This window comes from Chiloscyllium punctatum, chromosome 23 (genome assembly GCF_047496795.1).
Source record: "Chiloscyllium punctatum isolate Juve2018m chromosome 23, sChiPun1.3, whole genome shotgun sequence".
NCBI lineage: Eukaryota > Metazoa > Chordata > Chondrichthyes > Orectolobiformes > Hemiscylliidae > Chiloscyllium > Chiloscyllium punctatum.
This window is the reverse complement of record NC_092761.1, coordinates 53,374,416-53,390,502: the sequence shown is the minus strand read 5'-3', so window position 1 is coordinate 53,390,502 and position 16,087 is coordinate 53,374,416. Positions and strand designations below refer to the sequence as shown.

The window sequence follows — 16,087 nt, the reverse complement described above, 5'->3', positions numbered from 1 at the left end:
CAGAGGATGGTAGGTACCTGGAACACGTCAGAGAGGTGGTAGCAGCAAATACGATAACAATGTTTAGAGGCATTTAGACAGACATATGAACATGTAAAAAAGAGGAGGATGTGGACAGGCAGATGGAATTAGTTAGAACGACATCATAGTCAGCACAGATGGCAGGCTGAAAAGCCTGCTCCTGTGCTGTAATGTTCCACGTACTAATGAAGTGGTATGGAGCAAACTGAAGGGAGTTACAGGTTGATACGTGTTGAGGTCCTGATGAGCTTCATCCTAGGGTTTTAAAGAGCTGATGAGGTAGCAGATGCATTAGTGTTTGTTTTCAAATATTTATTAGGTTCTGGCAAGATTCCATCAGACTGAAAAAAATAGTAAATATACCCTTCTATTCACGGAGGTTAGAATCAATCATTAATGGGGTTAAACTTAGGCACTTGGAAAACTCACAGTAAGTGAGAACAGACAGCATGGTTTTGTGAAATCTAAACTGTATTTAACCAATTCAAAGGACTAACATGCACTGTCAATAAAAAGGGAGCCCTTAGTGGGCAGCATGGTGGGTCAGTGGCTCCCACTGCTGCCTCACAGCGCCAGGGATTAGGGACCGATTCTCACCTCAGGCGACTGTCTGTGTGGAGTTTGCACATTCTTCCCATGTTTGCATAGGTTTCCTCCAGGTGCTTCGGTTTCCTCCCACAATCCAAAGATGTGCAGGTTAGGTCAATTGGCCATACTAAAAATTGCCCATTGCGTCAGGTGCATTAGTCAATGGGAATGTAGGGTAGGGTCTGGGTGGGTTACTCTTCAGAGGTTCAGTGTGGACTTGCTGGGCCAAATGGTCTGCTTCCATACTGTAAGGAATGGAATCTGTTATACTTGGATTTCTAGAAGGTACTTCCACATGAGAAGTACTGTACAAATTTGGAGGCCATTGTGGGGTGAATACAACCATGATCAGAATACTGACAGGCAGAAAACAGAGTATGCATTAGAGGGTCTTTTTCATGTTGGCAGGAAGTAGGGTTCCAAAGGGGTGTGTGCAAGAACATCAAATTTTTTTTATAATTGATATCATTTACTTACATGAAAGTTTCTAAGCCATTGTGGCTAAATTTGCCAATTGTGCTAAGATAAGAAGGAAAGTACCCTTGAAGACAATACAACTGCAGTCTGGTATAGATAAAGTAGTGGTCAAAAATCTGATACATCTAATATGTGGGAAAACACTGAGTAGTTAGTTTGGTAGGAAAAATAAAACAACAAATTTGTAATTTAAATGGTGGACAACTGCAGAATTCTGAGGTGGGGATTTAGGTGCACTAGTGCATGAATCTTAAAAATTTAGTATACATGTACAGCAAACATTCAATAATGCGAATGGAATACAACCCCTCTTTTAAAAAAAAGGAACTGAACATGAAATTGAAATAAAAATATGTTTCAGTTATACAGGGCACTAGTGAGACTACAGCCTGAATGCGGTGTGTAGTTTTGGTCGCCTTATTTAAGGAACAATGTGAATGTGATTGATACCAGGAACGAGCAGGTTGTCTTATAAGAAAAAATTGGACAAGCTGGGCACACTTTCCCTGGAGTTTAGAAAAAATGTGAGAAATGATTTGATTATAGTCCATAGGATCCTGAATAGTCTTGACAAGTGGATATAGAAAGGTTGCTCACCCTTGTGGTCAAGTTGAGTACATTGTTTTAAAATTAGGGATCACCCTTTTAGGGCAGCGATGAAGGGGAAAACTATTTTTATCTTTGAGAGTTGTATGACTGAGAAGGCAAAATCTAATAAATGGAGTAAAAAAAGTGTGGGAAACTGTGAAACTGCATATCTTGGTAGAAGAAATAAAAAAGCATGCTATCCAAATGGTGAGAGATTGCAGAGCTGAAATGCAAAGAGATCTGGCTGTCCTAGTGCATTAATTGCAGAAGGTCAATATGCAGGTACAGCAAGTATTCAGGAAAGCTAACAGAATATTATGTTTCATTGTGGTAGGAATTGAATGCAACAGGATGGAGCTCAGTCATACAAGGCATTGGTGAGATCACATCTGGAGCACTCTGCACAGAATTGGTCACTGTACTTATGGGAAGATGTTAATACATTCAAAGCAGTTCTGAAAATGTGAGACACCTCTACAGTTTAGAAGAGTCAGAGGTAATTGAATTGAAACGTATAAGATCCTGAGGGAACATGACTGGATAACATTGAAAGGATGTCCCCTCATGCAGAAGAATCTAGAAGTGGAGGTTAAAATTTAAAAATATGGGGTCATCCATTTAAGACAGAGAAAAAACATTATCTTCTCTGAGGGTTGAGTCTTTGGAATTCTCTTCCTCAAAAATGGATGCAAAATCTTTAAATATTTTAATGGCAGAGGTAGATAGACTTTGATTACCAAGGGGAAGAAAGCTTTTTTGGGGATATACAAAACGTAGAGTTAAGATTAAAATCAGACCTTATTGAATGGTGGAGTCAGGTCAAAGGGCCGAGTGGTATATTCTTTATTTGTAAGTACATATAATTTTGGAGCTCTTTGCCTCAGCAGGCAGTGCAAGCAGGGCCACTGAATTTTTTTTTTAAGATGAAGATATATAAATTCTTGATAGACGAGAGAAATTAAAGGTGATTTGGGGACAGGCGGTAATATAGAATTCAGAACACAAATAGATCAGCTACGTTCTGAATGAATGACAAAGCAGACTCAAAGGGCTGAATGTCCTACTGCTGGTACTAATTTGTCTGGTCGTACTATATCGATGGACTCAGTTTGCATTCTTTTCCTCCATGAGGAAACATTCTTTTGTCAAAACATATCATGGTCTTAAAGACACCAATTAGAATCACCCCCTTAGATTCTTCTTTCAGTAGAGGCCAGCCTGTCAATCCTCTCCTGAAACGTGTATCCACAAATTTCTGACAACATCTTCAAAGCTTTTCTCTGCATCCTTTCCAATGTTTTAATATTAATATACTTTAGAATAATTTTGGGACAGAATTGTGAACAGCACTCGGATGTATGACTGAACCAAGGTGGATCCAAAGTTGATCTTCAGCTTTGGGTAGCTGCAATTTTGGTAGCTCCCACCACCTCCCCAGTAGCACTGCAATTCAACAGAGATGCTGGCCTTTGGCTCAGAACCATGAGTTAGAAGGATATCTGCTCCCAGGTCCTCGATCCTTGGGAAAAGCTAAGCCATGGGCCTATTCTGCCTGAGTGGAACAAAATGTGGAAGGCCTTCCCAAAAAGAGGTGGCAGAGGGCACACACTAACTCTCCAGCTGGCTGCTGAGATCTTCATTGCCTCCACAGAATTCCGCCCTGGAATTACGCATACGACAAGATACACTTACTGAGTGCTCAATTTACTTGGGAATTAAACTTGGTGCCAGAATAAATAATCACCAATCAATTTCTTCCCTGACTGAACTATATAGAAGGGTTAATTGAAATGTCTTATTGAATTCATTACCTAAATATCTTAGATTCCAATTTCCTGAAAAATTCACAACACTTGTTACTTTACTTTGCAATTTAATTTTAACTTCAACCCATAATTAATTGGCTTAGCACTGATCACAATTAAATAATGAATTATAAAATTAGCTTTACAGAGAGTTCTTTTGGCACAGCAGTAATGTGCCCAACTCTGAGCCAGAAAGCCCGAGTTCAAATCCCACCTGCCCCAGATGTCTTTAACGTTTCTGAATAGGCTGAACAGAAATATTTGAAAACATCTAAAACTAGTATTAGAGGGAGTGCTTGTGGTAGCATCCCCACCTCTGAACCAGGATGGCCAGCTTCAAGAAGCTTCACTGGCACATAACATCTGTGAACAGGTCGGCAAAAAAAAACTAAAGTTGGCATAGCTTTTAGGTTTGTACTAATTAATCCATCTGGTCTTGCTTCATATATGATTAACACGGATTAAATTAAAACCTAACGACAAAACTCCCCAATCACAATTCCTTTCCCTGTGACATCACTCAGCTTCCAGAAACTGAAATATCTTTCTACAAACAGCTCCCACTCTTTTTAAATCTCACTGACTACCTGATTCCCAATCTTTCTAAACGGATTAATTAATTTTTCATTCTCGCCCCCAAGCCTCTGCCTTCCCAGTATTGGCCATTACTGACTTCCAGCATCACAGGGAAGGTGAAGTAATAAGTAGCACCTCAGTGTGAGAGGAATGATTTAAATGGCTACATCTCATAGGCTTTATGCCTGCTAGAAATAACAAATAATACTAAAAAAGAATTAGCAAAATCCTAAGCAAACAACCCAAGGTTATAGGCTGACAGGTCCCAGTCAGACCATCAGAGTCTCCAATTGAGCCAAAAATCACAACACTAGATTAGAGTCCAACAGGTTTATTTGGAAGCACTAGTTTTTGAAGCACTGCTCCTTCATCACTCCGAAAGCTAGTGCTTGCAAATTAATGTGTTGGACTATAACCTGGTGCTGTGAGATTTTTAACTTTGTCCACCCCAGTGCCTCCACATCATGACCAACAGAGCCATTTCTGATTAATCAAACTTTTGGGATAATGGCTAATGCTGTTCCCTGAAAATGTCCGATTCTGTCACAACTGTCAATAATGACAAGCTCTCTTTTTGCCACTATAGGAATAGAAATATCTGAGTCAAGGTTATTTATCCAAACTGTGTCATTGCATATTACTTGATCAAATATAACCTATTGCACTGTTGGTTCTTGTATATCCCAGGGGGAGGGCGAGACCGAGACAGAGACAGAGACAGAGACCACAGACTCTCAATGTACCCCTACCAGTATCTTCCAAAGCACCAGTCTGAGTTGGTAACCAATATTTTCCACTCTGCAGTTGACAATCTGAGAGCACCTTCTGTAATGACCTGCACAAGCTTATCCAATATCAATGTTAGGTTCTCTAATCTGCATTTATTTTCTTTACCCTTTTTAGACCAGCTACAGCAATTCATCAGAAATGCAATGCAAAATACTATGAATGATGTACTTATATATTCTAGATAAAACGTTCAACAAATGTTGTTCCACATTTTCCTACCAAGTACTATATTTAGATTTATAACCAGATTGTAAGGTATAGGGTTAAAATTGTGCAGAAGGTAACAGGTGTTGCTTCTGCAAAAGCTTACATTATAAAATTAGGCTGCGCATGCAAACACTAAACAGTGAGAAGCGAAAACAGGTAGAATTATCGATGACTAATAAGGCAGAGCAACCGTGGAGCAGGATGTACCAGGCATAGGAAAACAGAAGAAGCGAAAACAGATAGAATTATCTATGACTAATAGGGCAGAGCGACCGTGTAGCGGGATGTACCAGTAACAGGAGAATAGTGTGCCAGTCTCAGGAGGGATGTGGCCAACGGATGGAATTTAGTTTGGCAGGATGATCGCACAGAGACAGCAAACTATGCCAGGATAGTCACATATAAGGAATGAGATAAATAAGAGTAAGGGGCGACAGGCTTAGAGAAATGGAAGAAGTAAACAGAGGCGGAGAGAAGCGAGACAAAGGCAGAGCAAAGCCAGAGCTTGTGATAGGCTACGCACTCCAGCAAAAGTAACCAATGGGGTGAAAGGGGAGGACCTAGCGATACAGCTGAACTGCATAAATCAGAATGTAACCCTCAGATCGAGGTGCTTACTCATTAGGCACCCGTTCTTGCAATTACGCATCAATAAAATTCGCTGCTTCAGAATTTGACTTGGACTGAAATTTATTAATATGTGAGTTTTGTTTCTTGCAAGATCATATAGTCAATGGTTTGACTCATATCAGTTTCCAGTCTGGTTCTCAAGGAATCAGGAGTAAGGATCCAATATTTATCCTGATGCTTTCAGTAAAGCTACAGATCGTATGGCCCATACAATGTCAAACAACTTCAGGAAATGTGGAACAAATTGCTTTAATAACGAGAGGGAAGAGGAATAACACGCAAAATCCAGCTAACGTTTTGGTTGAAATCCAAATAATTAGAAATAAATTTTATTGTCACGTGCACTCAAGGACAGGGATACACCTGTACAGTGAAAAGTGTATAATGTTGCCACTCCCAGTGCCATCTTAGGTACAAAGCAAAAGTTAGATGTTCAATGTTGCAGTCCTTCTTAAGTGCTCAGCCATGCTGTGTTCAAAGTCCTCACAGAGGTTTGAATTTCTCTGTGCTGGGCTAGATCTCATCCACTCATTTGTCCATACAGGCAAATGACAATGTGGTAAACTGCACAGTAATTCCATTCTTATAACCACACCATAGCTGGTTTGGTTACAAACATGGGCTGCATACATACACAGAAATACAAGTTCTTAGTTTCTCCCCTTCCTTAACCTTGATACCATTGAAAATTCAGTTACACAGAAATAATTTTCTTCTGTAATGACCTGCACAAGCTTATCCAATATAGATGTTAGGTTCTCTAATCTGCATTTATCTTCAGGTCACACTCACTCATTGCTGCTGGCCTACATTTACACCTAGTCTAAAAAAAATCTGAAACTTAAAATTCTTAATCTTGTGTGAAATATTCAGTGGAGAAAGTGAGGACTGCAGATGTTGGAGATCAGAGCTGAAAATGTATTGCTGGAAAAGTGCAGTAGGTCAGGCAGCATCCAAGGAGAATGAGAATCGACGTATCGGGCATGAGCCCTTCTTCAGGAATATTCAGTCTCAACTCTTTCTGTCCTTTCGCTCTTCAACCCTATAACCTCCCAAAACAATCTGCTTTATGCTATCTCTAGCCTTTTCCTCATTTTCAATCTGCTAATGACTTTGACTTCAGCTGTCTGATACTTTCTTGTGAAGAATCTTGGGATGTTTTATTGCAATGCAGGCACTTAGTAATATATCCAGTGAATAGGGAAATTAATGAAAGGAAGCCGTGGTCTTGGCTTCTTTCAAGACAGTGGTCAAATCCAATAGAACCTTGAAACAAAGCCCTCAAGGGGACATGGTAAAATTGGAACAAGCAATACTGCAAGAAGAAAAGATTTATACTGCAATGCTTCCAAGGAGGAGTGGAGAATGACAGGCAGCATGGAACTAGTCCACACGGTGCAACAGGAAATCAAACAGGGGAAAAATCATTTGTGAAATTTTTGTAAAAAGCCCCAATGCAACATAAGCTGTTACCTGAACCCAGATGCCCAACTGCACAGTTGCGTAAGTATATTCACTTCTGTTTTCTAAGCTTAATGTTCGGGCTCAATCATTCTGCAGAAAGCAGCTTTTTCAGACGTATGGGAGTGAAAAATGGAATGCCTTCCCACAAAATAAAACTGTGGATAATAGGTTAATTGACATTTCAAGTGTAAGACAGTCTTGACTTAAGAGCGATGGAAATAAAGTGGGAAAATTAAGTTAAGGTACAGGTCAGTCATGATTTATTGAACAATATATTCAGCCTTGTGTCTGAATGATCTGCTCCTGGATTACTGGTTGACGCTCGTTGATAGATTCCCTCAATTTATGTGTTTGAAATTTTCGTGTGCTAATTCTGCCTAGCTCACTTCATATTTGATCTCCACAGACCCTTGCAGCAAATAGGCAGATTGGATAGGAGCCTAGAAGACACCTCATCAACTTCCCGCCATTCTATGGGAAGTATTTGTCTGCACTTAACACAGCTGCACAGTGAAGCAGCTGAGTTTACTGTAAAGAGCTAGAGGACAGTACTGTACTCAGCATTCTCTACCAATGCACCTGATTTCATGCACAAACTACATATGCCTCCAGTTGGCAATCAGTTTTAAAAGACTTACAGAAAGATGTTAGACGATGTTTGTTGCTCTGGCAAACTCTCCCTTCTCCTATCAAAAACTTACCGCAGCTTCTGAATATTTGATGCAATTCCTGAAAGTCGGTAGATCCCGTCCACAACTCCGTGCCTCTCAATAAACTCTGTGCAGCTTTTGAGCACCTGAGGGACTGAAGAGAAGGGGAGACTCATCATAAACATGAAAACAAAAGCACGCTCAAAGCAAGAAATATGCAGGGAAAAACATCTACACACCATCAGGTAAATAATTTATTTTTCTATCCACAGACAATGTCTGTGCAGAGTTAACTGCACAAAGTAATTGTCATCAACTACAGGCTCCCCCAGTCAAATTCAGGTCTATTCCATGAAACTGTCTGGATGCTCAGCATGGGACAATGGTCAAGCTGACATCACACTCGGCAATCACATTTTCTTGGTTGGAGATTGGTTTAGCAATGTTTACAATGAATTTCCCACATCAAATCAAGCACCAGCGGAGACCATTACGCAGTGGGAGAAACAAGCACCGCAACACAAGCTCAGGACTGCAAGGAATAAGGTCTTGTAGCTGAAACCAAACGACAAGCACAATATACAGATTAGAAACAAACTCATTCTGATAGGTGCAAGTGAAACAAATACGTACTTTTAGAGTTAAATAGATGGCAAGTGGCAACCATTATCTCATGTATATTCTGACAGCTACAGAACAATAATGTTATCAGATTGAACCTGCTGGTGAGACAGTAACTGAGTTGCGACAGTTGAGCTGTAATTTGCTTTTTCGGGTCTCCCATAAATGTTACTGTTTGTTCTTTGCTTTCATAAATCAGAGTCTGTAGATCAGCAAATATCCTAAAGCGATTTTAGAAATACATTCAGGAGAAAAGGGCAGTCAGGGAGAGAATAGGTTCCCTCAAAGATCAGCAAGGCAGCCTATGTGTGGAACCACACAAAAAGGGGGGAGATACTAAACAAGTATTTTTCATCAGTGTTAACTGTGGAGAAGGACATGGAAGATATAGAATGTGGGAAAATAGATGATGACATCTTGAAAAGTGTGCATATTATGGAGGTGGTGGCTCTGAATGTCTTAAAACACAAAAATGGATAAATCCCCAGGACCTGATCAAGTGTGCCCTAGAACTCTTGTGGGAAGCTAGGAAAGTGATTGCTGGGCGGCATGCTGAGATATTTGTATCACTGATGAGGTGCCAGAAGACTAGAGGTTGGCTAATGTGGTGCCACTATTTAAGAAAGGTGGTAAGGAAAAGCTAGGGAACTATAGACCGGTGAGCCTAACATCGGTGGTGGACAAGTTTAGAATTAGAATTAGGAATTCCTACAGTGTGGAAACAGGCCCTTTGGCCCAAAATGTCCACACCGACCCTTCAAAGAGTGTCCCACTCAGACCCATTACCCTACCTACTACTTTATATTTCCCATGATTAATGCAGCTAATCTACACATTCCTGAACACTATGGGCAATTTTGTTTGGCCAATTCACCTAACTTGCACATCTTTGAACTGTGGGAGGAAACCGGAGCACCAGGAGGAAAGCCACACACACACACGAGAGAATGTGCAAGGCTGGAATGCCCAAGGCTGGAATCAAACTTTGGCTGTGAGGCAGCAGTGCTAACCACTGAGCCACTGTGCCACCCCTCAAGCTGTTGGAGGAAATCCTGAGGGACAGGATTTCCATGTATTTGCAAAGGCAAGGACTGATTAGGGATAGTCAACATGGCTTTGTGCATGGGAAATCATGTCTGATGAACTTGGTTGAGTTTTTTTGAAGTACTAATAAAGAGGATTAATGAGGGCAGAGCGGTGGATCTCATCTACATGGACTTCAGTAAGGTTTGACAAGATTCCTCACGGTAGACTGGTTAGCAAGGTTAGATCTCATGGAATCCAGGGAGAACTAGCCATTTAGACACAGAACTGGCTCAAAAGGTAGAAGACAGAGGGTGGTGTTGGTGGAGGGTTGCCTTTCAAGCTGGTGTCCTGTGACCCAAGACTCAGTGTTGGGTCCACTGCTTTTTCTCATTTATATAAATGATTTGGATGTGAATATAGGAGGTATAGTTAATAAGTTTGCAGATGTCACCAAAATTGGAGGTGTAGTGGACAGCGAAGAAGGTTACCTCAGAGTACAACAGAATCTTGATCAGATGGGCTAATGGGCTGAGAAGTGGCAGATGCAGTTTAATTTAGATAAATGAGAGGTGCTGCATTTTGGGAAAGCAAATCAGACAAGGTCTATGCACTTAACGGAAAGGCCCTGGGTAGTGTTACTGAATAAAGAGATCTTGGAGTGCAGGCTCATAGTTCCTGGAAAGTAGAGTTGCAGGTAGACAGGATAGTGAAGTAGGCATTTGGTATGCTTTCCTTTATTGGTCAGAGCATTGAGTATAAGAGTTGTGAGGTCATGTTGCAGCTGAACAGGACATTCGTTAAGCCACTTTTGGAATGTTGTGTGCAATTCTGTTCTCCCTCTTATCAGAAGGATATTGTGAAACTTGAAAGGGTTCAGAAAAGATTTAGATTAGATTAGATTAGCTACAGTGTAGAAACAGGCCCTTCGGCCCAACAAGTCCACACCGACCCTCCGAAGAGAAACCCACCCCCCCTATATTTACCCCTGACTAATCCACCTAACACTACGGACAATTTAGCCTGGCCAATTCACCCAACCTGCACATCTTTGGACTGTGGGAGGAAACCGGAAAACCTGGAGGAAACCCATGCAGACACACCGGGAGAATGTGCAAACTCCACACAGAGAGATGCCCAAGGCGGGAATTGAACCCGGGTCCCTGATGCTGTGAGGCAGCAGTGCTAACCAATGAGCCACCATGCTGCCCCAAGAATGTTGCCATGGTTGGAGGATTTGAGCTATAGGGAGAAGTTGAGTAGGCTGGGGCTGTTTTCCCTGGAGCATCGGAGGCTGAGGGGTGACCTTATAGAGGGTTATAAAGCCTTTTTCCTCGGGATGGGGAATCCAGAAGTAGAGGGCAGAAGTTTGAGGTGAGAAGGGAAAAATTTAAAAGGGACCGAAGGCAAATTGTTTTCACGCTAAGGGTGGTACCCGTTTGGAATGAGATGCCAAAGGAAGTGATGGTAAAATTACAACATTTAAAAGGCATCTGGATGGAGTGTGAATAGGAAGGGTTTAAAGGGATATGGGCCAAGTGCTGGCAAGTGGACTAGATTAAGGTAGGATATCTGGTCGACATGGATGAGTTGGACCAAAGGGTTTACTTTCGTGCTGTACATCTCTATGATTGCAAGATCATTCTTTTCAGGCGTACTTATCAACAAGTTTTGTCTGTTTGGCTCGCAGGTCTTCAAAATAGTACAGAAAAACAAGCCAGCTCTCCTGGCACAAACACCAACTCTTTTGGTGATGACAACAACTTTCATTGACACAATCAAACATAAGGTGCTTCACAGGCAACTGTGACCGAGCAACATAGGGACAGGGTTCTAACAGCTTAGTCAAATAGCCATGTTTTAAGCACCACTTTAACATGGGAAAGAGAGGTCAAGATGTTTAGCGAAAGAATCCCAATGTTTGGGCTCAGACAGCTGAAGGTACGGCTGCCAAAAGGTGCAGCAGTTAAAATCAGGATGTGCAATACACTAGAAATAGAGCAGCTCAGATATTTTACAGGTGGCAGGGCTGAAGGACGTTACAAAGACAGGGAGCAGTAAGGACACAGAGGAATTTTAAAAGTCATAGTGATAGATGAGATAGCTGAGATTTTAAGTAGGCTAAAAAAATTGCTGAGACACACTGCAGCAATTAATCAAGGTGCTTTCAAAAACGCATTCCAAACCCACGAGTAATACCACCTAGAATGACAAGGGCAAAGATGCATGGGAGCACACTATCTGCAAGCTCTTCTTCAATTACCATCTTGACTTGGATCCATGCAGTACTCCTTCACTAGTGCTAGGTCAAAATTCTGGAACTCCTAAAGCATTGTGGGTGCACCTACACCACCATAAACTACAGTGGTTCTAGAAAGCAGCTCACTATCACCTTTACAAAGGCACTTACGGATGGGAAATAAATGCTGGACTCTCAAGTGACATCTGTACACCATAAGCAAATAAATAAGATTGGGTGTACTTCAAATAGATCACTGGGGTCAAATGTGATTTATCTGAGGATATGGACAGAATTAAGGATAAAACCTAGTAATTATCTTCTAACTCCTCCTCAGATACAGGGTTGGTGCCAGAGAACTGGAATAATGCAAATGCTACACCCTTGTTTAGAAAAAGAGTGCTGGGATATACTTAGTAACAGCAGCCAATCAATTTAGCTTCCCTGGTGGGAAAGCTTTTAGAAAATAATATTTGAGACAAAATTAACAGTCAACTGGATTATTGTGAATTATATAAGAGCTTGTTTCAAAATGTTCAAATGAGGTAATGCTATTAATGCAGTGCATATGAATTTCCAAGAAAAGATTTGATGAAGTGCCACAAAATGGGCTCAAAGGGACAGAAACAGCTTAGATACAGAATGGCCTGAGTGGCAGAAAACAGAACAGTTGTAACAGTATTTTCAGTCTGGAGGAAGGTAAACAACTGAATCCTGTAGGGATAACTACTAACAGTACCAATTTTTTTAGTGGTCTATGTTTTGACTGGACCTGGGGATATACAGGGCACAATTTCAAAATTTGGAAATATTTTGAACAGTGAGTAGGATTGTATTAAATATGAAGAGGCCATCGAAAGGCTGGTGAAATGGATGATATGTGGCAAATGAAAATACAGACAAGTGCAAAATGTAAGGACCACAGTTTTTTCCTTTTTGGACTAATATTTGAATACTGATAAATAGCTAAAGTCTGAAGAGCTTTCTTTACAAGTGGGATTGAATGGTGGCATATGCGTTACTTTATGGAGCAGTACTGTTGATACTTTATAAGACAGGTTAGAACCAGGAGTCCTGAGTTAAGGAAAAACTGCTTAACAATACCCTTTAAATTTGCTTTTTATGTTGTAAGGCAGTACATCTCAACATCCAGGAACCTGCATTCAAAAACATCTCTCTCACTTTCTCTCTTTGACAGTAAAAATAACAGTCAGGGACTCTGAAAAGAATGAATTGTAGTACATGAAAAAAAATCCAGATCTATCTAATTGGCTCTTTCATCAAATATTGACCATCACACAATGGACAATATTGTGACATTGTTGCTAAAATAAAAGTCAGCAGAAATGGAAAAACAATTCATCCCACTTGTGTAGCTTGGACTCTATCCACAGAGTTTTGTCCCTGACCATAGCTTTTGTGTCAAGCCATTAGTTTTTTTTTGTCAAACTTCATGAACACATGCACATTTAGTGTTGTAAAGGAGTACAGCTGAAGCTGCATAGTAGGAGCTTGTAATCCATTGTTTTGCCATTTGTTAAGGAATAAGTCTATTTTTTAAAAAAAGTTACAACTTGTTATTGATTAAAACTGGCATGATTTACTTTTGTCCTGGACAGCAACTGAAATCAGGTGAATTGTTTTAATTGGATATATTTGTGATGGCTTTTGGAATAGTGAGGCTCAATTATCTTCCATTTTCCATACCCTTCCTATGAGAAACAGAAGAGGGAATTTAAGAAAGTTGGAAGCCAAATTTACACAGATCATTGGAAGTGGCAGGACAAAATGAGAACAAGGTTGAAAAAGGCCAATAAGACTGTAGGCTTTATACAGAGAGGCACAGAGTATAAAAGTTATGAGACATCTTTATAAAACATGAGATTATCCTCAACAAGATTACGATGTCCAATTCTGTAAAGGTTTAGAAAGAAACTGCAGGGAAGATACTCAAGAACAGTTCCAAGGATCAAAAACTTCAGATAAGGCATTTAAGTTGCCTACCTGGAATTGTTTTCTTAAGTGAAGAGAAGGCTGATAGGAAATTTGATGCATTCATAATTAAGAGAAGTGTCGACAAAATAGATAGAAAGATACTGCTCCCATTAATCTCTGGTTTAAGCCTCTCCAGGAGGCTTAAATGTAAAACAGTTTTACATAGCAAATAATGTATTGCCCATGATTGTGATAGAGGCAGATTCAGTTGTGGCTTTCAGAAGCAGTTAGATATGAAACCAGTCCGAAAACACTTGCAGTGCTGTGGAGAAAAGCTCGTGCAATGAGATTCTCCAAATATTCTTATAGATAATTGGCTGAATGGCCTCTTTTTGTGTTATCTTTCTACGATTCTATGATAAACATAGTAAAGTATTTCCAAATTGAACTTCTATCTCTTATGTTTATCAGAATCCACAGCACTAATTATCAATATGTGTCACTCACATCAGAGTCTCAAAGAGGTCATGGATATAGTTTAATATGTAGCTATAACTCAACAGATAAACTAAGGATGTACAACACAATAGCAGCTGCACAAACGTAAATACCGGTTAAATATTTGCTATAAACACCTCTGCACTTTTCAGACATACCATCATGACCAGAGTTGAGCAGGTGTTCACCCAGGTCACAGCCAAACACACGTTCCTTCAGGATTCCTCGCTGTTTCAGCTTCTGTTTGGTTGGCCGTGACTTCATGAAGGTGCGCAAGAAGGTGATGAGTTTACCATGTTTTTTTGAAACTGGAACAAAAACAAAAGGAAGAAAAAGAAATTTAGTATATTTGGGTTTCACATTAATGTGAACCTTTGACAGAAGTACAGTGTCTCTGCCTTTGAAAAAAAGGTACATTACAATCAGGATACACAGGCTACACAATAATTCAATGTATGAAGACACTTCTTACATATTATCAAATCGTACAGACAGGAAGGTCGGAAAGTCTCAGGCATAATTGCTGGCCTTTGTGGTGTTGGATAGCTAAAGTCCTCAAACACTACTGTATTGCTACGATATCCAGATGAACAGGAAAGAATGAAGTGGAAAGAAACTTAATTGAACAAGCGTTCTTGATGATCCAGTGGGTAAAGGTAGTGGGCCCAGAAGTGACTGTGGTTGGGAGAGATGGCTGGGCAACAAAGTTCTTTAATACCTGTGGGTTTGAACTGTAGAATATGGGAAAAAAAAAAATTGGTGGAGAAAACATGCAAAAATGAAGGTATAGAAGTTTATAGAATACAGAGGTGCTGTTTCTGTATTGGATATGAAGTTAATGCATAAATGGATTATGTCAGAGTTAGAGTCTCTTAGTATGGAAACAGACCCTTTGATCCAACCAGACCACGTCAAACATAATCCCAAATTAAACTAGTACCACTTGTCTATTCCTGGCCTTTATTCTTCCAAACCTTTTCCTATTCAGGAAGAAGGGCTCATGCCCGAAATGTTGATTCTCCTGCTCCTTGGATGCTGCCTGACCTGCTGCGCTTTTCCAGCAACACATTTTCAGCTCTGATGGTCAAAGGAGGATTGGCAGAATGATTAAAAGAGTAGTGAGTAAGAAAAAAGTGCAAGAAGCAATAGTGAATCTGGAAATGACTCTTACATCCCAGATGTTCATGTGCACCTGACTGAAGGGAGAAGACCCTCAGACAGTGCAAGTGAAAGATTGATGATCTTGTGACAGTCATTCAGAAAGGCACAAAAGTGCAAGTAGATACTGTACCTTAAATAGGTGATAATAACAAAATAAAGGTCAATTTAGAGAGGACTATGCTGTGGATCTCTTATTTTTAAAAGATTTAGACTCCTGCATACAGTGTGAGTTCCCTTCCCTACATTAGGGCCAGAAAATCCACATTCAAGTTTCACCTGCCCTGAAGATGTGTTACAACATGTTGATCCAAAGGACAGAACACTTAAAAGCATGGAATTGTTAAATTAGGAGGTATAGTCATTATCTTTAACATGATAAATAAACACAACACTGAGAAAAGATTGGTTCCAGTACTAATTTGTTATCAGTAAGAGCCAGCGGATGAAAGAGGTAAACTATCAAAACTGAACAAAATGTATCTCTGGTCTGAAAAATGCTTGGTGATGAATTCTTTTGGAATCCTATGGAATTTGGAAGGGGTGCAATTGATCAGATTAAAGTGGAACTTAAAATTAGGAGTCAGGTTTATAGGCTTTTAAATGCATTAGTTTGAATATTAAGCCAAGTAATTCTGGAATTCAAACCTACAATCCCATGATAGTGTTATTCCAATCCCAGTTAATCTCAAAGGAAGGTGACATAGCTTTAGTGTTTTTATTCATTCATGGCAATGCTGGCTAAGCCAAAATTCAATACCAATCCTGAATTGCTCAGACGGAAATGAAGAGTTAATCACATTGCTGACAGCCTTAAG

General features: G+C 40.1%; 1 protein-coding gene across 8 annotated transcripts in view; it reads right to left on the bottom strand.

The window, feature by feature from the left end:
• Nucleotides 1–16,087, bottom strand: part of arhgap32b (Rho GTPase activating protein 32b) — a 572,293-nt gene that overhangs the window by 38,457 nt on the left and 517,749 nt on the right. For all 8 annotated transcript variants that reach the window (XM_072593008.1, XM_072593005.1, XM_072593009.1 and 5 more), the window contains 2 exons: nt 14,270–14,419; nt 7,847–7,949 (listed from right to left, as the gene is read on the bottom strand). In XM_072593008.1, the coding sequence (XP_072449109.1) occupies nt 7,847–7,949; nt 14,270–14,419 (253 nt within the window). The remainder of the gene's footprint in view (nt 1–7,846; nt 7,950–14,269; nt 14,420–16,087) is intronic.